Here is a 23,042-nt window from a genome sequence, read left to right as displayed (position 1 = left end):
GCAATCATTTAGCCCTACAGCCAAAAAACAGATTACAATGAAGGGCAAACCAGCTGACGGGACGAGGACCACATCAACTAGCTGATGCAGTCCTCAATCGGGCAGGAAAATCAAACCTGCCCGATCGAGATCTGCCCAATTTTTGGCCAGATATTTTTCTGGGAGGCCAGTTGAAAGGTCCCATACACTGGCAGATAAGCTGATGAATCAGTCTAAAGGACCCAAATCGACAGCTTCAATCTGCCCGTGTATGGCCACCTTAAGATATCTATGTCATTTATTATGGTATGAAATATTGTTTATATTGATTTGTATACTCCTAGGGTTGCCACCTTTTCTGGAAAAAAATACCGGCCTTCCTATATATTATTCTTTTTTCCCTATTAATAACATTGGGATCAGCCATCATTTTTACCGGGTAGGCTGGTAAAATACCGGCCAGGTGGCAACCCTATATACTCCCAATAAATTTATTTATTTAGTATTTAATTTGGGAACTTTCTTCTTTGTTTTTTACCTCATTTCTCCTTGGAGCAGCTTGGTGGTGATTGGGGGTCACTAACTCTGTAAACAGTGATAAATTGATACTTTAGTTGGTACATTTCTAGTCTTTGGCCCTGTTGAACAGGTTATGTTAGAATGTATACAATAATTGCTAGCATTGGTAATGTAGCAAAATGTAACAGTTCAGAGTCTGTGCCTGGAAACTGAGCCATGAGGCAGAAATATTTCTAATTTGCTTAAAGGGATTCTGCCATGATTTTTATGATATAGTTTTTATTTCTAAATTACACTGCTTACACTGCAAATAATTTACTCTACAATATAAACTTTCATCCCTGAACCAGCAAGTTGTAATATTGGTGTGTAGGCAGCCATCTCATGTGCTTTCAGAAAGAGCCAGCACTTTAGGATGGAACTGCTTTCTGGCAGGCTGTTGTTTCTCCTACTCAATGTAACTGAATGTGTTGCAGTGGGACCTGGATTTTACTATTGAGTGTTGTTCTTAGATCTACCAGGCAACTGTTATCTTGTGTAAGAGAGCTGTTATCTGGTTACCTTCCCATTGTTCTGTTGTTAGGCTGCTGGGGGAAAGGGAGGGGGGGGATATCACTCCAACTTGCAGTACATCAGTAAAGAATGGCTGACGGTTATCAAAGCACAAGTCACATGACTGGGGGCAGCTGGGAAGCTGACAATATGTCTAGCCCCATGTCAGATTTCAAAATTAAATTTAAAAAAGAATTTTTTAAACCACCCCCTATCCATCCTAAGAAACTCTGTAGTTTAATTCTTCATTTGGTTTTTGCCTGTTGTCATAACAGGATACTAACGGGATAAAGCAATAAAAGTCAGTAATGGTAAAAATATTCACAAAGCGAAATAATATATATAGAATATTACACTGCAAAATGCTAATTTTTTTTGAAAGATTATTTTTATTGAGTTTATAAACATAACAAAATGCACATTTTTATTCTTATTTGTGCAAACTGTGTTTTTTATTTGCAACTTGTATTTCATTCCCCCATAAGACTGTGGATGCCAGCTAATGGTGAACTGCATCTTTCATAATTGTTAGCAGAATTATTCTCAGACTTTGCACTGCCAGACATTATGACTCTGGGCCATGTCACACTCACAAAAATGACTGTTGTCTGAAGCGATTCTGGCACTTGCTGTCTTGTTGAGCCAGCTTGTCAGGAATGTGGGGGAATGGCTTCTCCTCTATTGTTTAACTTTGCAGTAAATTTCCCTGGTGTTGCCAAATGTTAAATTGTACTGCCTAGGAATAGATTCCTCAGTAAATCTGACACCTGTAATGTGCGGAGGCAGGGGTAATTTTTATTGGCCAGCAACAACTATTTCTCTGAACAGAATCAATATTATTCATATTATGAATATCATGCATAAGCAGAGACAGGGCATAAATGCAGCAGAGCTCATAAAAATATTAATTAATATACATATATAAATAGTTAAAGGGGAACTATTGCAAAAAAAAAAAAGGAAATTTAATATAAGCTTCATCATACTGAAATAAGGTTGGTTGTCAGATAGTCATTGACAGTTAGATCCAATATATCTTATAGGTGGGATCATTTTGCATAGAATATGTATTAGAGCTCACTCTATTAAAATCACCAGAAATCCTGTCTCTCTACATGCAGAATTTGTGAAAGAGGCAGTTATTTTGTTAGATTTTGTTTGTATAGGTATGGGACCTGTCAGTGTCGGACTGGGCGGGCGGGACACCAGGAAAAAACACGGTGGGCCCCGCTGGTCCAGGTCCGTACCCATAGCTGCCTCTTAATGGCTCGACCCCCTTTATCAGAGAGGCACGCGCACACGCCGGCGCGGCAGGGGGGCCCTGGGGCATTAGCCCCTGGTAGGCGACAGAGCAGGTACGTGCCTGGCGCCCCCCCAGCTTTGCGCCCTAGGCACGTGCCTACTCTGCCTACCCCTAGTTCCGGCCCTGCCCCCCAGTCCGACCCTGGGACCTGTTATCCAGAATGCTCAGGACCTGGGGTTTTCCGGATAATGGATCTTTTCGTAATTTGGATCTTCATACCTTAACTCTACTAGAAAATCATGTAAACATTAAATAAACCCAATAAGCTGACCTTGCTTCCAATAAGGATTAATTCTATTTTAGTTTGTAAGTACAAGGTTATGTTTTATTATAACAAAGAAAAAGGGAATCATTTTTTAAAATTCAGATTGATCATAATGGAGTCTATGGGAGACAGCCTTTCCGTAATTCGGAGCATTCTCGATAATGGGTTTCCGGATAACAGATTCCATACCTGTACTGGAATCAGTTATTTGAGTGAGCTCTAATACATCTGCTAGGAAAAGGAGCCCCCCCCCATAAGATATATTGGATCATTCATCTGACACCCAGCTGCTGCAAGAAGACAGAATGAAGCGAAACAGATGCTGAGAGAGGAAATATGAATATAAACTTCATTATTTCAGAAACAATGCAGAATATTTAATTGTTTGTATTTAGAAAGTTTCTTATTTCAGTATAAGGAAGCTAATATTACATTTACATTTTTGTTACAGTTCCCTTTTAATATGTGCAGTATTTGTGCAATGTTGGCTGCTACTGTCCCTTTAGAATGTTTTCATGCACGCGGATAAAAATCTCCATCCTCCTGTTGGAAGCAATTCTTTCATTATGCTCTTGCAGTGTACCTGGAGATATTGCAGCTGTCATTGTGATGCGTCTGGAGGAAGTTAAGAAGCTTGGCGGAGCCATGCATTTTTCATGAGCTTTCCCTGCGGTATGCTGCATTAACCGTAGCATTACGTATAAGCGCTGTGCGAGATTGTAAAGCAGACACAGCTCTGAAGATGAAAGAGTCAAGCACATGTCTGAGGGAAAAAATGCTGCAGTGGCATTTCCAAAGCTGTGTCCACCACACATGCATTATTGTGTGCAGCTAAAATCGCTGTACAGTTTTCTAATTCCTTTAGCAATAACAGGAATGTAAATATAGAGAGCGAAAGGATATTGTGAAGCAAAACTGCAGAAGAAAGCCTTGGGCTTGGAGCAGGATTCAGCTGTTTGGGATGAGCAGCACGTTTTCACTTATTTCTTACAGGAACCATAAGGCACTGAAGTAACAGCCATGTTCTCTGAAAGACACTTTGCAATAGTCCATTGCTGTATGTATACAACTTGCCAGTCCCGAATGCAAATGTTTAATTATCAGGATGATAATGGGAAATAGACTGGCTCACTCACATATGGTATTATGTATGCTTAAATATGTGTGTTTTTGTATCATAGTAGTATAAAGCTTATGTACAGACATATTGCGAGAGGTTTATGGCGAGAGGTTTATTTTCCCCTTAGTTCGTATTCGTTACACGCATTTCAGCTCTGCACCTCTTGGATTAATAATTTGCACATGGTGCTAAAACATCCTCAGCATTGCAAGACATACCAGTCATTACTGCCTGCCATAGGGAATAGCTCCATCACAAACTTAGGTGGCAAACTTAGTTCGCATTTCCCTAACTTGTACCTTTAAATGGCAAGAAATGTAGGAGGCAGTAAAGGGTATAAAAGTTAAGTGCAGGACAGGGTAAATAAAATTTCAAGTATAAAAGTATAAAGTCAAGTATAAAACTTTGTCTCCATTTTTTCACTTTGTACCCTGCCGTGGACTTCATATATGACCCCTCTTGCTTATTATTGGCTGTCCATGAAAATATTTATCGAAGTATGATGCATACAAGATCTTTCATATAACCTAAAATGCCTAAAAAAAAGGGTATGGATACAACTATGTTCAACATCACTTGTGCATACCTCCCAACATTTTGAAAATAAAAAGAGGGACAAAAAAGTTGCCGGATGTAGCGCGGAAGAATTTTTGACCACGCCCATTTTTGTGGTCACACCCCCTATTTACCATGTTACAAAATTTGGCAGGTTATGAAAGTTTGAACATATTTCTGTTTTTTTTCCAGTTAATACAGTTTTGTTAATGAAGGTGAATTGCCCTTTAAGCTGTGAGTCTAACATTTCCCAAGGGACCTGTTATCTTATATTGTTACAATTACTTATCTCGAAATTGTTACAAAAGTATCTTATCTGCTGCTGTGGCTGTTCTGGGCTCTCTACCAAAAGCCAATTAAGTTAGAAACTTTGTTTCTTTTTCTGGCTGTTCAGTGCAGAGAAAAACAAACGAGGGACTGCTGGTTGAGCTGCCAAAAGAGGGACAATTGGGAGATATGCTTGTGTTTCTAGGTGTTTTGATTTAACCATTTAAGTGCTAGCATCAAAAATCTTTTTTTGCGTGTGTACAGCTGCAGCAATACCCTTGCACAGGGTGTAAGAATTGCAATATAAAAATTATGCTGCAGTACTTTTGTAAAGTTAAACCAGGGGAACATATTGTGATCAAAGAACAAGATTGATCAATAAATGCAGGAATTTTCACCTTTGCATAAGCTTGGGGAAACTGATGTTGTAGCAAACTGAACATTAGCATTCCAGGGGTGGATGTTCTGTTTATTTAGAACACAGATAACCAGAAGAGCACAGGCTCACATTCTGAGTTCATGGGCTTTTCTAGCATTTACTGCGCCCTTTGCAAAAATATTCAGCTTCGTGGCCCGTTCCTTTAATTTAAAGGACCAGTAACATAAAAAAAAAAATGTTTACAAATTCGTTAGTGCACAACGAAAAATAAACACCAAGACAAATGTAACTTTTAAATAGCAAAGCCTTTATTAAGAAATAACTTACAGAAAGTCCACTTCCTGTCCTCTTCAGAAATGGCGAAAAGGAGACCATCCATACTGTAGCAATCGATTTCTCCTCCCTGGCTATTCACTGACAGGCTCCTGCTCTGAAATATTGTACTGAGCAATTAAAACCAATTTTTTATATTAAAAAAAATCTGAAGAAAAATTAAAATTAGCCTAAATGAGCAACCTGGTGAATAGCTGTGGGAAAATGGAACCAAAATCACTCCTAAACTATGTGCAAAGCTGCAAAAGCGACTACAAAATAGTCTTTGGATTAAATACTAATACAAGCAGCAATACAGCAAGGGCACTACATGTAGTAGGCCAGTTATTTATGATGTTACATGTTTGTGGCCAGATTAGAATGAAGCAAAGAAATCCTTAAAAAATCAATAGTTGGGCTACATCCAGACTATTCATATTGTGATAGATAAGACAGGTTTGGGGCCAAACTTCTCTTGACTTGTTCTACTGAGTTCAAATTGTCGGTTCCTGTATGTGACTGGATGTTTCCCAGCATCTGGTGTATATACAGTATGTATCTGTGAAAGTTGCCTTTAGGTGAAGCACCATTTTTACCACCATTAGGACAACCTTGTAAGGGACAGACAAGGGGTGAGAGAAGTCATATACACAAACACACAGACATTGTCAAGCATTATGGCTGATTTAGATCTATTTCACATCTGTGCAAAGACTTGTGCAAATAACTTTTGTCATTTACTATCTTTTGTTGTAGCCCAATAAGCGTTTTTGCTTTTCCAGTCATGAAGAAAGCCTGAAAGTCTCTGCACGTGTTTAAGCGTTTGCATTTTTCCTTCCATACTCAAAGCAATGGTGGGTTTGACAGCTGAACATTCCAGTACATGCATCTGTTACCAAGAATTAAATGTCTATGTGCGACTCAAGGCAAACAGCTATATGTCTTACCAACTTAATATATATGTAAGGGGTCATGATTTATAAACCAAATACAGGGCCAACCTTAGCATGGCTGGCTTTTGTTCTGCGACAAACTCCCAAACTGTCTTCCTCCTGCTTTTCGCCTGCTAAAATGAAAAACCGCCTGCGGCAATGCACTCGCGGTGCTTTGATTTCCAAAGACGCCCGAAGTTGCCGCCAGGCGACTAAATCTTCCTGAACCTGCCCGTGTGCTAAAGCCCTTAGTATAGTGCCACACAGAGCCTCTTGTAGGCTGCCAGTGCACATAGGGGCTCAATAGCCCTTATTTGGCACCCCAAGGGACTTTTTTATGCTTGTGTTGCTCCCCAACTCTTTTTACATTTGAATGTGGCTCACGGTTAAAAAAAAAGGTTGGGGACCCCTGCTCTACACCATACTAAAAGTTAATTTAAAGGTGAACAACCCCTTTAAGGTAGGTTGATCCAAATTATGGAAATATCCCTTTTCTGGAAAGCCCCGAGTCTCAAGCATTCCAGAATCTGTACCTGTCTTTTCTTTTAACTTAATGAAATGAAGTTACAGTTTCCACTGATGTGCAACCCTTGGGATGGAAGACCCTGATGAGATAATTGATAGTCCACATTGCTAAAATGTGGCCACCCCTGCACAGAAGTATTGTGTGTGTCTCACTCTCTGTGTAAAGCAGGCCATACATGCACCTTTGAGGTGGGCGACATTGGGCTGATCCAATCGTGAGCTCTAGGGCCCAACGATCAGATCACAATGGCATGAATACAGGCTGTCAGAACGAGGACCACATCAATGAACTGATCTGGTCTTCGATCCAACAGGATTGTTAAACCTGGCTGATCAACATCTGTCTGATTTTCAGGCAGATTTTGATTGGTGAAAGTCCGTCGGAGGGCCCCATACACTGCCCAATAAGTTACTCGGTTTCATTTTTGTTTCCCAGGAAAAGGGAAATAAAATAGGTGCAACAAGTGAGAGTGGCATAAGAGAGGTAGAAAAGGAATACTTAGGCAAAAGTCTGTTCATGGTAAAGCTGCATTGAACATCCTTTCGTATATTTGTTGTACAGGGCTTGTTTGAACATTCATTGTTTCCTCAGTATATGAGTATCCTAAGCAAACAGTCTATTCTTATACAATAGAAAATGTTCTAGATCAGGATTATCTGTTTTGGTTTGTTGGTTAGGTTAAATAACTTAAAACTGTGGTCTGAACACTTATTGAAGGTAATCTTATGATTTACGCAAGAACACCATGGTAGGTGATTTGACCTTACAGCAGGGCTTTTGCACTGCAGAACCTGTTCTACTACTAGTGATTCTTCAATAGGGTGACGTCTTTCTTCTGGAGGGTAATTCTTCGCATACACTTAAATTAGGCTGACTGTTTGCTTAAATGCACTTCCACTACTGTTTAAAAATGTGCACCTGTGAGTTATCTAGTTAGGTGCTAGTAGATGAGGATGGCAGCCTGGGGCAAGATTGGCTAAAAAAAAAAAAAAAAAGGCTTTTGTACACATGAAAAAGTTGAAGAATATTTCATAGACTAGACAGTTTTGTTTTGGTATGTGGTATTTAGTTGCATGGCTGTCCTTTTTTCAGCATTTTAAATCAAATTAAACATAATTAAATAATTTGTCCTTAGATGAAAGTTGGGAGATATATATTCAAAGAAAGATCACTTTTTTTTTAATATGTGATGTTGTCACATATTTTATCTTAGCATAGTAGCCATTACTACATTCATTGCTCATGCAAGAAGCTGCTGCTGTTCTAAATTAACTGAGGGGCAGCACGATTAGAATTTTCAAGCATTTATCAGTTGACAAAGATACAGAAGGTTTAGCATTTATCTTCCCACATTGAGTAATATGGCATTTGTATTAAGTGGAATCCTACACAGTTCAGGATAATAAATGTAAATGAAATATCTTCATCGCTTTTATTTTTTAATATTTTATTCTCTTCAGCTGCTCAAAGCGAGGAACGCCTATGTGCCTATAAGGATCCTAATTACCAGGACCAGGGAGTCAGTGAAAGTCAGGTATCGCTGGAAAATGGCACTGTAAAGTGTACCAAGGGCAATATCTGCTTTGGATTATGGGAGAAAACAAGAGAGGGTGAAATCAATCTTGTCAGACAAGGTAAGAGTAACACAACTTTATTTTATTTACTATATACTAAAGCAGTTAATACATGCATTTGATGGTTGTTAGGAAAAAAGTGAAACAATTAAAATGCCCTGTATGATGAGGGAAAGTGACTTATGACCCCCACTGTAGGTTTGACTTGAGGGACCTTTGTCTGTAAACGAGTGATATTTATTTCTGGCCTATATCCTATTCCTGGCTCTATACATCAGTTATGTGAGCACTAGATTACATTATGATACTTGCCAGTTTACACTTGTAAATATTTTACACTGCTGATGCAGGTGCGAGGGTTGTATAGATGACGTGACAGTCAAAGCAGCAAGCAGCAAGCAGGTTGAAGAGCCGCATGAGGCTCCAGAGCTGCGGGTTGCCTACCCCTGTTCTAAGCAATCAGGGTCACTGATCCAAGCAACCAAAAGATAAATAAACTTTGAGACTTCGATTTTGCTGCACTGTTTGTGCCACCTGCAACTTTTTGGCTGCACAGTGCAAGATACATAATATCATATTGGTACAATGTTATACTAAATAAGTGTTGGCAGTTTAAATCTATGTTTAATATGTTGTCTTATAATAAGCATTTTATCACAGATTAGCGGAACAAATACAGTGGTGTGAAAAACTATTTGCCCCCTTCCTGATTTCTTATTCTTTTGCATGTTTGTCACACAAAATGTTTCTGATCATCAAACACATTTAACTATTAGTCAAAGATAACACAAGTAAACACAAAATGCAGTTTTTAAATGAGGCTTTTTATTATTTAGGGAGAAAAGAAATCCAAACCTGTGTGAAAAAGTAATTGCCCCCTGAACCTAATAACTGGTTGGGCCACCCTTAGCAGCAATAACTGCAATCAAGCGTTTGCGATAACTTGCAACGAGTCTTTTACATCGCTCTGGAGGAATTTTGGCCCACTCATCTTTGCAGAATTGTTGTAATTCAGCTTTATTTGAGGGTTTTCTAGCATGAACCGCCTTTTTAAGGTCATGCCACAACATCTCAATAGGATTCAGGTCAGGACTTTGACTAGGCCACTCCAAAGTCTTCATTTTGTTTTTCTTCAGCCATTCAGAGGTGGATTTGCTGGTGTGTTTTGGGTCATTGTCCTGCTGCAGCACCAAGATCGCTTCAGCTTGAGTTGACGAACAGATGGCCGGACATTCTCCTTCAGGATTTTTTGGTAGACAGTAGAATTCATGGTTCCATCTATCACAGCAAGTCTTCCAGGTCCTGAAGCAGCAAAACAAGCCCAGACCATCACACTACCACCACCATATTTTACTGTTGGTATGATGTTCTTTTTCTGAAATGCTGTGTTACTTTTACGCCAGATGTAACGGGACGCGCACCTTCCAAAAAGTTCAACTTTTGTCTCGTCGGTCCACAAGGTATTTTCCCAAAAGTCTTGGCAATCATTGAGATGTTTTTTAGCAAAATTGAGATGAGCCTTAATGTTCTTTTTGCTTAAAAGTGGTTTGCGCCTTGGAAATGTGCCATGCAGGCCGTTTTTGCCCAGTCTCTTTCTTATGGTGGAGTCGTGAACACTGACCTTAATTGAGGCAAGTGAGGCCTGCAGTTCTTTAGATGTTGTCCTGGGGTCTTTTGTGGCCTCTCGGATGAGTTGTCTCTGCGCTCTTGGGGTCATTTTGGTCGGCCGGCCACTCCTGGGAAGGTTCACCACTGTTCCATGTTTTTGCCATTTGTGGATAATGGCTCTCACTGTGGTTCGCTGGAGTCCCAAAGCTTTAGAAATGGCTTTATAACCTTTGAAATTGAACTCAGGTGTGATAAACCACAGTTCAGTTATTTTTTAACAAGGGGGGCAATCACTTTTTCACACAGGCCCATGTAGATTTGGAGTTTTTTTTCTCCCTTAATAACGTAAACCTTCATTTAAAAACTGCATTTTGTGTTCAATTATGTTATCTTTGACTAATAGTTAAATGTGTTTGATGAGCAGAAACATTTAAGTGTGACAAACGTGCAAAAGAATAAGAAATCAGGAAGGGGGCAAATAGTTTTTCACACCACTGTATCATTAGGATAACAGAATCTAAATAGCAAAACGTGACACTGCATTATATGAGGATTTGGTCACACTACTAATATTGTTGTTTAAAAGGCCAATAAAAATGGTTACAGTAAATACATTTGCGTACTCTATACTTGTAATTATGACCCTGCTAAGTGGAATCATGGGTCAGACAAAGCTCACTTTAATATTTTAAAGCGATTCTTTTAGCAACTACAGAGTATTTTACAGCATAGCCTATATACGGGTATTTGTGGGTGTCAGACTGGGGTGGCTTGGGCCCACCAGGAGACCTCATGTCAAGGGCCCGCACCAACCCCCCCACCCCCACACACACACACACACTGGTATCAGATGATTGGGAAAGTTCTGGACCATAAAATGGAAGAGTGGCTTGTTAAACTAGATTCCAGCACAAAACAAAAGGATGATCTGCAACTAAAGCATCTATTTTTTAATATCAGCAGTCACCAAATTATTTTAGTCAGGATTTTTGGAATGAATGGGCAGTAATGTGGGCAACAAATGTAATTAAATCAAATTAAAAATAATTAAATCAAATGCTAGTTGTCACTATATGGATCTCCTGCCAATCACTAGGGACTTAAGATGCAGTTCCACCAACATGGACAACCAAGCACATTGCTGCGAACATGTTACCCGGGGCAATACTCCTTGCAGATTCCCCTGCGTTGCATCTCCTGCGGGCCCCAGGGGTGTGCACCGTGAGGACAGCAGTGGGCCCCTTCCTAAGCACTGACCAGTTCAGTGCTCTTCTGAACATCGTGGGGCCCCGACGGACTGGCTGATACAGCATTTATTATCAAGATCTTGCCAAATTATTATGAGCAACATCCTAGGGGGCAGGCCAGTCCGACCCTGTATGGGTGGGTCACCTATTTGCAAGCAACATAACACCCCAAATGCCATTACAGTGAGAGGTGAAAATGCTACATGAGTTCAGTGAATAAGGCTTGTGCCGACCATGAGACATGTCTGCCTGTCTAGAATCCTCCACTCAAAAACTCTTTTTTTGCATAAAGAATGAATATGTTTGCATTCAGTTTTTAACAAGTGAAATTTTGAAATGGATGTACCTTAGAAATTTGCTTAGAAAAATAATCATCATAAATAGTGAATATGTGTTTTGACCTATGACAGTTGTAACAATGTAACAATTAAATCAAATGCTAGTTGTCACTGTAAAAATGGATAAGTGATTAACCCCAGAAATGCCAATAATCACCTTAGAAAATAGATGATCAGCAATAATCCCAGACATCCCAGAAATCACTGCAGTAAATATATAGAGGCATTAACCTCAGTCCCCAGACATGTCAGAAACACATGACACACAGTAGGCAGTAATACTGTAGGTAGCAACTGGCACCCCAAGTATATTATACACAGTTAGAAAGACAGAATAATCACACCTAAGCACATTATATAAAGCATTATATAAAATTAGATTCAGTAGGTACTGGCACCCCAAGCAAATTGTGCATAGTGAGAGGCAGTGGATACTGGCACCTAATAGTACATTATAAAGAGGCATGCGTTATATTCATAAGATATATGACATATATTATATACATGAGAACCAAGATACAAGAAACTATACAGTGGCTGCTGTCTAACCAGCAAGGAGACCTGAACTGTGGCTGCAACCATAAGACAACATACTGTATTCAGCTGACACTATATGGATCTCCTGCCAATCACTAGGGACTTAAGATGCAGTTCCACCAACATGGACAACCAAGCACATTGCTGTGAACATGTTACCCGGGGCAAAGGCCCACATTATACTTATAGGTGTACAGATATGGGTCCTGTTATCCGGAATGTTCGGGACCTGGAGTTTTCTAGATAGCGGATATTTCCATAATTTAAATCTTCATACCTTAAGTCTACTAAAAAGTCATGTAAACATTAAATAAACCCAATAGGCTGGTTTTGCCTCCAAGAAGGATTAATTATATCTTAGTTAGGATCAAGTACAAGGTTCTGTTTTATTATTACAGAGAAAAAGGAAATCATTTTTAAAAATTTGGAATATTTGGATAAAATTGAGTTTATGGGAGAAGGCCTTTCCATAATTAGGAGCTTTCTGGATAATGGGTTTCCGGATAATGGGACCCATACCTGTATATAGAAATATAACATTTGTAAAAGCAACATACTACTAACCTTATATGTTTGTTCCCTGTTCTGCTTTTCTATCTATTGTCTTACACATCTGTGTCTTTCTCTACTCTTTTGTTATCTTTTTTTCTAGCATTTCTTTCTATTTTTACATATTGTATATTTTTACATATTGTTCTATGTGTGTATCTCGCACTATACCCTTTTTCTTCAGAATACAGCTCCTCCTGCCTGAATGTTTTGGCAAAGCTTTGCATTTTTTTTCATACCCTGGCCTCTTCACATATGTATGTTTTTAAGTGGAATGCTAATAAATTACTGCAAAAGAAAGCTAACCTTGCCCCTGGTAACATAAATTCATAGACAGCAACAATAAGATCTCTTACCACAGCCCCAAGCAGCAGCAAGCAAGAGCGCACACTTCCAGCAGTACAGCTTACACATGAGATAAGAACTACATACGGAACGCATTTTAGGACATCTGCAGCAAAATACCCTTTCTTCCTGCGATGTCCTATGCCTTCTGAATGGCGCATCGGGTGCTTTTACCGTTTTACCTCCTTTCTCAGCCGTCAGTCATGCTAACTCTGCCCTCAGGCTTCAGCCCTCAGCCCTCAGATCTCTCTTTTCAGCCGACAGTCATATCCATAACTTTCTAAAGTGGTGAGCGAGGGCGGAAGGAAGAGGACTGAAGGAAGAGGACTGAGGGCGGAAGGCAGAGGAATGAGGGCGGAAGGCAGATAACTGAAGGAGGAGGATGGAGGGCTGAGGGCGGAGTTCGTATGACTGACGGCTGAGAAGGGAGGGTAGAGGACGGAAGTTTGACTGCAGATTTGGACGATGAGTGACGGTAAAAGCACCCGATGCACCATTCAGAAGGCATAGGACATCGCAGGAAGGGAGGGTATTTTGCCGCAGGATGTCCTAAAATGCATTCCGTAACTACAGGGGCTCAGGCAATCCAATCTTCCCACATGTTACTCACTATTACGGGCTGCAGTTACAGAAGGCTGAGGCAAGAGATCATATGGCAGTACGGAATGCATTTTAGGACATCCTGCGGCAAAATACCCTCCCTTCCTGCGATGTCCTATGCCTTCTGAATGGTGCATCGGGTGCTTTTACCGTCACTCATCGTCCAAATCTGCAGTCAAACTTCCGTCCTCTACCCTCCCTTCTCAGCCGTCAGTCATACGAACTCCGCCCTCAGCCCTCCATCCTCCTCCTTCAGTTATCTGCCTTCCGCCCTCATTCCTTTGCCTTCCGCCCTCATTCCTCTGCCTTCCGCCCTCAGTCCTCTTCCTTCAGTCCTCTTCCTTCCGCTCTCGCTCACCACTTTAGAAAGTTATGGATATGACTGTCGGCTGAAAAGAGAGATCTGAGGGCTGAGGGCTGAAGCCTGAGGGCAGAGTTAGCATGACTGACGGCTGAGAAAGGAGGTAAAACGGTAAAAGCACCCGATGCGCCATTCAGAAGGCATAGGACATCGCAGGAAGAAAGGGTATTTTGCTGCAGATGTCCTAAAATGCGTTCCGTATGGCAGCAGCTATGAATTTCCGTTATGGGGGCAAGGTTAGGCCTTGCTTTATCTACCGCTTGTCTTCCTTGTGCACTGGCACTCTGCTGTACCTCACAATACTCCTTGCAGATTCCCCTGCGTTGCATCTCCTGCGGGCCCCAGGGGTGTGCACCGTGAGGACAGCAGTGGGCCCCTTCCTAAGCACTGACCAGTTCAGTGCTCTTCTGAACATCGTGGGGCCCCGACGGACTGGCTGATACAGCATTTATTATCAAGATCTTGCCAAATTATTATGAGCAACATCCTAGGGGGCAGGCCAGTCCGACCCTGTATGGGTGGGTCACCTGTTTGCAAGCAACATAACACCCCAAATGCCATTACAGTGAGAGGTGAAAATGCTACATGAGTTCAGTGAATAAGGCTTGTGCCGACCATGAGACATGTCTGCCTGTCTAGAATCCTCCACTCAAAAACTCTTTTTTTACATAAAGAATGAATATGTTTGCATTCAGTTTTTAACAAGTGAAATTTTGAAATGGATGTACCTTAGAAATTTGCTTAGAAAAATAATCATCATAAATAGTGAATATGTGTTTTGACCTATGACAGTTGTAACAATGTTGCTCCATCAGAAATTCTCAGTTGGGAGGGTCCAGTGCGAACGGCTTCATAGAATATGTCCCATTTAATAGTGAGTGTGAAGAATATTAGAATTTAAAGACTTAGACAATAAATCTGAATCTGGTCAAAATATATTTAATATAGCAGTGTTATTTGTTTTCTTTTCTCAGGCTGCTGGTCCCATGTAGGTGACCCCCATGATTGTTACAATGACGAATGTGTGGTGACTACCCCCCCACCAGTCATCCAGAATGGAACATACCGTTTCTGTTGCTGCATCAAAGACATGTGCAATGTCAACTTTACAGAGAATTTTACACCTTCAGATCCTACTAGCGCTTCACCATACAGTAAGTTATTGGCTACATTATAATTGAGGAGGTTCCAAAGTACAAATAAGAGCAATTCACTGCAACAAAGCCTATAGCAACAATATTGTTTGAGAAGTAAAAACAAATAACTTTTGGTAACTGTGACTTTAGCTGAATTGGTGCCAGTGATTCTTTCATCATGGTTAAAACTTTGTAACCTCCCAGTGAAAAATGGAGATTGTGATTGAGTAGCTTTGTCCTGTTGTACAGGAAGGAGACTGAACAAAAATAGCTGCCCTAAGAACATTATGTACGTAGTAATAGTGCATGCTTGTTTATGTAATTTGACAATGCAAATATGTACATTTTCTTACATACATATACAGATGTGTGCATTTATATAATCAATTTGTTAAGACCCTGGTGATCTAGAGGGCCGGCAGGGACTCCCACGTGTCGATCTTTCCCTTCCAGCGCCAGATTCCCCTATAGCGCGTGCAGCAGATTTTATGTGCCGTGCGCATGACGTCATGAATATTATTGAATATTTTGAGGGGGCTTTGGCCAAAACTCATTGCCCGTTGTAAGGTCTAATTTGATTAGTTCCTGGGTGCGCTTTTGTCTGAATATTCTCTGGTTTTAATCCCTGCCTGTCTGACTTTGCTGAACTTTGCTTATATAGATCCCTGCCTGCCTGACTAATCTTGAACAATATCAAAAAAATATATTCCAGGGTATTCTATAAAAGTTAAAAAATTAGTTTTTATTTCACATCAAATATTAAAAAGTAGGCATACAGACCAATTGACGCTCCACGTTACGCGTTTCATACCCAACTGGTACTTATTCATAGGCATATATAGGCTATATTCCAGCGCTTTGGACCTTTTTGACAGGCCTTATAGACTGCAGCAGTTGGTCAGTATTTCTTCTTTTGACTAATCTTGAACTCCACCTGTACCGACCCCGGCCTGTCTGACCCTGCTTGAACTTTGCCCGAACTGACCCTGGCCTGCCTGACCATGCTATTTCTGATTATACTCTTGGAAGTTGGTGTTGCCTTTCTTCCTAAATACTTGGTAATGATTGTGCCCCTTCGCTTGTCCAGAACACTTGCTGAGGGCTCCTCCCAAAGCCAAAGGCTGTTGCTAAAGGCAGGTGATTTAGCCTAGCACTTGTTTTGAACTTAGGGAGCCGTTCGTGACACAACTTTTAATATGTAAAAACTAGGGATGCAGGTGGACAAAGCTCCCTGACATGAACTTAGATATTTAATCCCAAAAATACTTAAGAATTCAAATGTCCTATGCAGTTCCCTGTGTAATAGACATCTGTTTTTTGTTATTTGCTTTTGTTTGCTTATTTAGTTTTTTGTTTTCTGTATAAAATCAATAAATCATTACATATAAAAAAAAGAAAAACTAGGAGTGCATCAAATCCACAGTTTTGGGATTCTGCAATACATTATTCACCAGAACAGAATTTGGAACTGAATCCGAACCCTAATTTGCATACTCAAATGAGCTAAATTCCCGCTGATATATCTTGTGTCCAGACACATCATGGTGAAAAAATTCTTCCATTTGTTTTCAGAATGGACATCATTAATCAGTTCAGCATTCCATTAAGGGCGGTATAACCTTGATACCCTCGTCACACTCAGAGTATACAAGATAACTGTGTTACTTCAGCAAAGCCAAATATCCACATTGTATTTCACAATTAACCCATTAACTTCCAGCGTAGCAAACTCTGTACTATTTGGATGTAACCTTCCACATATTTATAAAACGTTTTATTTAAATTGTCATCCATTTCAAACCCACCTTTAAAGGAGATGTAAAGCCTGCATTGGCCTCCCTCCCCAACTGCTCCACCAGTAAGAGAAAACTCTTTATATAGGGAAACATATAATTATATACAACGTTTTGATCACAACATTGTGATCTTAATTTTTCCCTGAGGAAGATCACAATGTTATGACTGAAACACTGGAATTCTACTTGTTTGTTTATTAAAATCAGTGTTTTCTGAACTGAGCCTGTTGAGTGCATATTTGGGAAGTTCAGATTGTGTTTATGCACCCATTTTTATTTTAAATAAATCCATTTGAATAGGTGTTCCACTCAGGGCCGCTCCGGCCATGAGGCAAGGTGAGAATCTTGCCTCAGGCGGCACGGAGCGGCCAGTTACCAGGGGCGGCAAAAAGCCGCCTCTGGTAACTTTAAGAGCCGAATTTCCGTTTTTTAAAACGGAAATTCGGCTCTTCTAGCGCAGCGAGCGCAATAGCGCTCACTGCACTAGCGATGCGGCCCCTCCTCCACCCGCTCCGACGCTGGTAGTTAGAAGAGCGGAGCAGGAGGAGGGGCGGCATTGGGGCTGCTGCCTCAGGCGGCAGCAGCCCCTGAAACGTGCCTGGTTCCACTACTATGCGTTATAATTATTATTTGTGCTTTCAGTTACACAGTTTGTTCCTATATATCTAATTTGATTTCTTGCTTTTAACCTTTACATTTTTTTATTACCCTTACAGTAGAACCCCCATTTTACGTTTTTCAGGGGCCCATGAAAAAATCATGTAAAATCTACGAAAATGTAAAATCAGGGAAATGTGGTAACGTTACTTTTTCTTCAAGTACTGAAAGGATATAAGCACAGGAGTTAGTTTTACTTTGAGATACAATATTTATTGTGTTAATAACAAGGGTTAAACATTGCAGCGTTAATGTTACACCATGGGGGGCATGTGCAAGGCTTATCTGTCAGTCACATACACAACCTAAAGCAATAAGTGATTGGTGCAGGACTGTATAAGGGCTCTTACTCATGAGCGTTTTTACCTGCAGTCCCCTGCGTTCCGTTTTTTCGGCGTTCCGCCGCAGGGGAGCGCAGGAATAGACACATTTCATTTTTTCAAATGGGGCTGTACTCACACAGGCGCATGTAGGCGCCGAACGCAGGTTGAGACGCAACATGCTGCATTTTTCCTGCGTTCGGCGCCTACATGCGCCTGTGAGAGTACGGCCCCATTTGAAAAAATGAAATGCGTCTATTCCTGCGCTCCCCTGCGGCTGAACGCCGAAAAACGTAACGCAGGGGAGCGCAGGTAAAAACGCCCATGAGTAAGAGCCTAAGGGGCAGACTAATTGGAATTGACCATTTACAGGCAGAACCATGGCAAAATATACATCTGGTTAGTATTTTAAGCCTATTTAGTTCACAAATAATAACATTCATAGAGGAAAAAAAGCAGTTTTTGGGTACATCAGGACAACATTTTGATGTAAAATCCGGGAAAACATTACTTAAAATCAGGGATATGCACAAATTGAAATGCATTATAAACTGGTGGGACCACAAATAAAAAATGTAAAATGCGGGGAAACTTAAAATCAGGGTACTTAAAATCGAGGTTTCACTGTATTATAGTTTTTCAGGCATACTCACTGCTTTAAAGGGGTTGTTCACCTTCCAAACACTTTTTTTCAGTTGAGTTGATTTCAGATTGTTAGCCCTAAACAAATACTTTTTTCAGTTGCTTTCCATCTTTTTTATCTTTTTTACTGTTTTACCAAAATTTAAGTGTACAGTTTAATGTTTCTATCTCTAGTGTTTCAGTCTGGCAGCTCAGTGATCCAGGATCATTCTTAACTCTTACAATTTGCTACATTTAATTGATACAATTAGTTGATTGACATTTCTCAGCAGCATCTGTGGAATATTAGCAACTATTGTATCAATTCTAACAGCTGCCTTTACTGAAACTCAGGGAATCTGCTCAGCAGGGCTAAAGATAACAAGTGTATCAACTAAATGTATCAATTTAGAACAGGTAAAGAGTCGGCGACCCCCCCCCTCCCAGAGCTGCTTTAGGGCTCTTACACATGAGCGTTCTGACCTGCGCTCCCCTGCGTTCCGTTTTTTGGCGTTCAGCCGCAGGGGAGCGCAGGAATAGACGCAAGTCATTATTTGAAATGGGGCTGTACTCACTCAGGCGCGTGTAGGCGCCGAACGCAGGTTCAGACGCAACATGCTGCATTTTTCCTGCGTTCGGCGCCTACACGCGCCTGAGTAAGTACAGCCCCATTTCAAATAATGACTTGCGTCTATTCCTGCGCTCGGAAACGGAATGCAGGGGAGCGCAGGTCAGAACGCTCATGTGTAAGAGCCCTTACTCTTCAATAATAGAAAAATGATGATCACTAATAGAAAGTAGCTGGAAAAAAGTCTTTATGGGGAACAATCTGAAAAGAACTGAAAAAAATTGTATGGAAGGTGAGCAACCCCTTTAAGCACGTACGTGAGTCTCACATATCTTCCCTGCAAGGGCCTATTTTGTGTATGTTGAATTTCCGAAGACTGTTCAGTTAAATCACTACCTCATGTTCACATTTGGGCTGCATAATGAAAAACACAAGGGTTATGGAGCTTTTCTCCCCAGCTGTATTAAATAAAGTCACATTCCCAGAATCCAGCGCTTCTCACAGTTTTAGTAATGGGCAGGAAATGCATAGTGTGTGTGTATGAGTGCTTAGGGAAATTAGTGACATGGCTCCAAAGAATTACAGCTTTTTTTATACATGCGTCATACAACTGCAGAACATTTTCTTTAGCGGAAGGCCCTTCAAATAACTGTTTATATGCAGTCTGGAAACAAAAGGGTTAGGTATAAGACTGAGTACAACTTTACGTAGCAGAGTCACACACAAACAGGTTGAAATGCACAAGTGCAGTTGCCACTAGCAACCAACGAGCATAAGCTTTGCACACTCTTATACAAATTAGAAAATTAAAGCAAACCTGCACGGGCACAGTTTAAAACATGTGTTCTTAAATCAGCCCCATAGTATTAAAGTATTTTCTGCTGATTCACTGCACATGCTTTGCACTACTGTCAGTTACTGAGCTTAGGGATCAACGCACAAGATAATGAATATATATCATATGAATGTCGCAATATAAAGCAGATTAGTAAATAATTCAGATTATTGGCACATGGTGAATACCTCAGAAACCAGCACAATTAGCATCAGAATTTAATAATCATCCCTGTAGCATCAACTTGTATGACGGGCAAACCTAATTTTCTGCTTTAAGTTTTGCGAAGACCCCCTAAGCTTTGCTTCTCAACAGCTGCCCAGAACACAATGTGCATGCTGCAGATACTCCTAACGAAATCCAAGATGGGTAACTTCTATGACAGCTTTGAAGGTCTGGATCATTACTACTATATAGATGTTGAACCTTTAGGATGGTTCAGTATATAAAATATGGCATTTATAGCCATATTTATTTTTACGGTTTGTGTGGGTCAGAAAAAACTCAACCCACTCCTGATCCTAACCCACAAAACTTTAAGCAAAACCCAATCCTAACCTACAAAACCTTAACCAGAAAATGTTGCCATTGTAGAACCCACACCCAAATCACAGGTGCCTTTTTTCGCTCTGTATGCTACTTCTGTGCACCCTAGTCTGACCTGCACCCAACCCTAAATCGAAATGGTCGGCCAAATCTCAACCTGAACCCACCCAGCACATTATTAGTATGAACCTTTAGCTGCATAGCAGAAATGCGCTATACTTGCCAATGAACACAACAGGTGCAGAGGCTTGCAGTCTGCATAATATGGCACATGCTTTCACATTGCTAACCCAGTTATTCACAAAAGTCCTACAGTGACAAATATTGATATATATTGTTTCAGCATGCTGGGAAAATTAGAGAGTAATTCATGCCTCAGACCCTTGCAATGCTTTTTAATAATAATTTTAATTTCCATATTATATAGGGCCAAAGCTTCGATGAAACTGTGCCTGAGCAATAGGCTTTTAAAACCCTGAGAAAAAAAAGAAAATGGCCAGCGTGCTACATTCACTGGCTTGCAGAGTCACATAAATGTTTACATTTATACTGGTCTTTCGAGGAAGAGCAATTTGTTTTACTGATGTGGCAGTGCACATGGGTGCTGTTTGCCAATTCCAAGTTCAAGTCCATATTGCTATATTGTCCTGCATGGGATGTATAGTGTATAGTTACAGTTTCATGAGAGAATCAGAAAGCAGTGCAAAAGTTTATCAATTTGATTTACATTTCTTTAAAGTCCAGTGTGCTCTTGGGAATTCATAAATGTGCAACACATTAAGGGGGTTATTTATCAAAAGTGAATTTTTTAAAACTCTAATGGAAAACTAAACCTGGTTTGGATGAGAAGGAGCCAAAAAAACCCTTCACAAGCAATTACATGCAAAGTGAAGCCTTCTGAAATCACAAGGTATTTACGTGTCTCATGCCATACACACAGCACTGCCTAGCTACCAAAAAGAGAGTTTTAATTCTCCCATAAGGCATCATGGGTGGAGAACCAGGTTCAGTTTTCCATTTTGCTACTCTCCTAAGTCCTACCCCATCAGAAGCCATTTACCAATGTCTTGCACTGATGAGATCTAACAAGAGGCTGTCTGCAAGTTTGGATATATGGCTCGGAACCCTTAGGCTGTATCTCTGTGCTATAAACCAACGGTTCTGGATGCATAGTTGGCCAAAGGGACATAAAGGAGTGATTTGTGACTTATGGGAGGATTAAAACTCTCATTTTTGGTAGCTATGCAGTACTGTGTGTATGGCATAAGACAAGTAAATACCTTCTGATTTCAGAAGGCTTCACTTTGCATTAAAACTCAAATAAATTGGAATGTACCCACAACTCACAACTCGAATGGGAGATTATTTATATAAAAACTCGAACGTCTAACATTTGATTGAATAGGAACGACCCAAAAATTCAAACCGAATTTGAATTGAGTATTCCTCCGAAAAAAAACTTGAATGTCAGGAAGGCAATTAACATCTTCTCTGCCATTGACTTCTACATGAACTCGGCAGGTTTTTGGTAGTGAAGTATCCAATTAGAACTGTTTCAGGGGTCGAGGTGTGATAAATCTCACATTCATATTCAAATTCGTGTTGATGATTTCAAAGTCAAAAGTTTTGCCCAAAAAAAGATTCCAATTTACCATTCAAACCTTAGTGAATATTGCTTTTCCATAAAACAAAATTATGTGAATGTAGTATACTTGTAAAAGTATAAAACAATACTTTACATATTATAAGTATTCACAGTGGAGTAATTCACTTTACGCCTATTTTTTCCACAGGTTGGTTTAGGTTGTTGTGCCTGTGTTAAAGGTTATAGACTGGTGGGCTTCTGTAACAAAGCAGGCAGTTGAAAAAATGAAACTTTGGAATGAAGAGGAAAGAGCCTAAGTGTTTGGAGGGGGGTATCTCTGCTTGGCTGATTGGAGCCTGAGATGTTTATGAATGCTGGAGCCTGGATATGGCCCAGCCTGGAGGCAGGCTGTCTGCTGCCTCCCTAACTCTGTCTGCTTCTACTTCAGAAGGAGGAGAAATAAAATTCAGTTAACCCCTTCTCTTAAAAAGTCATATGTTTCTGTCCCTTTGCGCAACTAAGGTTTAACATATAAAAGTCTGAGCACTACACTAAACAGGGATAACAATGTTTATACTTGTAAATTGTTAACTATCTGCTCATTCCATACCTTTTTTTTCAAAGGGGAGGGGGTGCAGTCTCATAAAACAATTGCTTATTTTAACATCTGGTTGGGGCTGAAAAAGCAGTTCCAGGAATCTGGAAAAACACAAGCACTTACTGTGCTGGTGACGATTTAAATAAAGGCAAGTCTTGCAGCTAGAGAGAATTATATGTTCACAGACAGAGTTTTATTGAACCAGATATATAAATAGGGATACAACCACTGCATGACTGGAGGGTGCTGCATGTTTGGTTAACCACTGTTCCCAGTGTAAAAAAAGCTTTTATGCTTGAGAAACAAGCATGCTATTTTTTTTTGCCACTATAACGTTTCGGATTGCATCTTTCCTTTCTGATCTTGTAACTGTCATAAAAAGGAAGAGTATTCGGTAAATTTTACATTTAAAAATATGTAATCCTGTTTTATTATTATATCTTTACGGTAATGACAGCATTCATTTAGATGCTTTAAATGCTGCATTGCCATGGCCCTTTGTGCTTTTACAT

The 23,042-nt window shown here is 40.2% G+C and overlaps 1 protein-coding gene across 1 annotated transcript in view; it reads left to right on the top strand.

The window, feature by feature from the left end:
- bmpr2.S (bone morphogenetic protein receptor type II S homeolog) overlaps window positions 1-23,042 on the top strand; it is an 86,455-nt gene that overhangs the window by 32,824 nt on the left and 30,589 nt on the right. Inside the window, 2 exon segments of the mRNA NM_001088190.1 lie at window positions 8,170-8,343; window positions 14,843-15,022. Coding sequence (NP_001081659.1) covers window positions 8,170-8,343; window positions 14,843-15,022 — 354 coding nt within the window.

The sequence above is a fragment of the Xenopus laevis genome, chromosome 9_10S (genome assembly GCF_017654675.1).
Source record: "Xenopus laevis strain J_2021 chromosome 9_10S, Xenopus_laevis_v10.1, whole genome shotgun sequence".
Classification (NCBI taxonomy): Eukaryota; Metazoa; Chordata; class Amphibia; order Anura; family Pipidae; genus Xenopus; species Xenopus laevis.
Note: the sequence above shows the minus strand (reverse complement) of the source record. Positions and strands in the feature narration are given on the sequence as shown.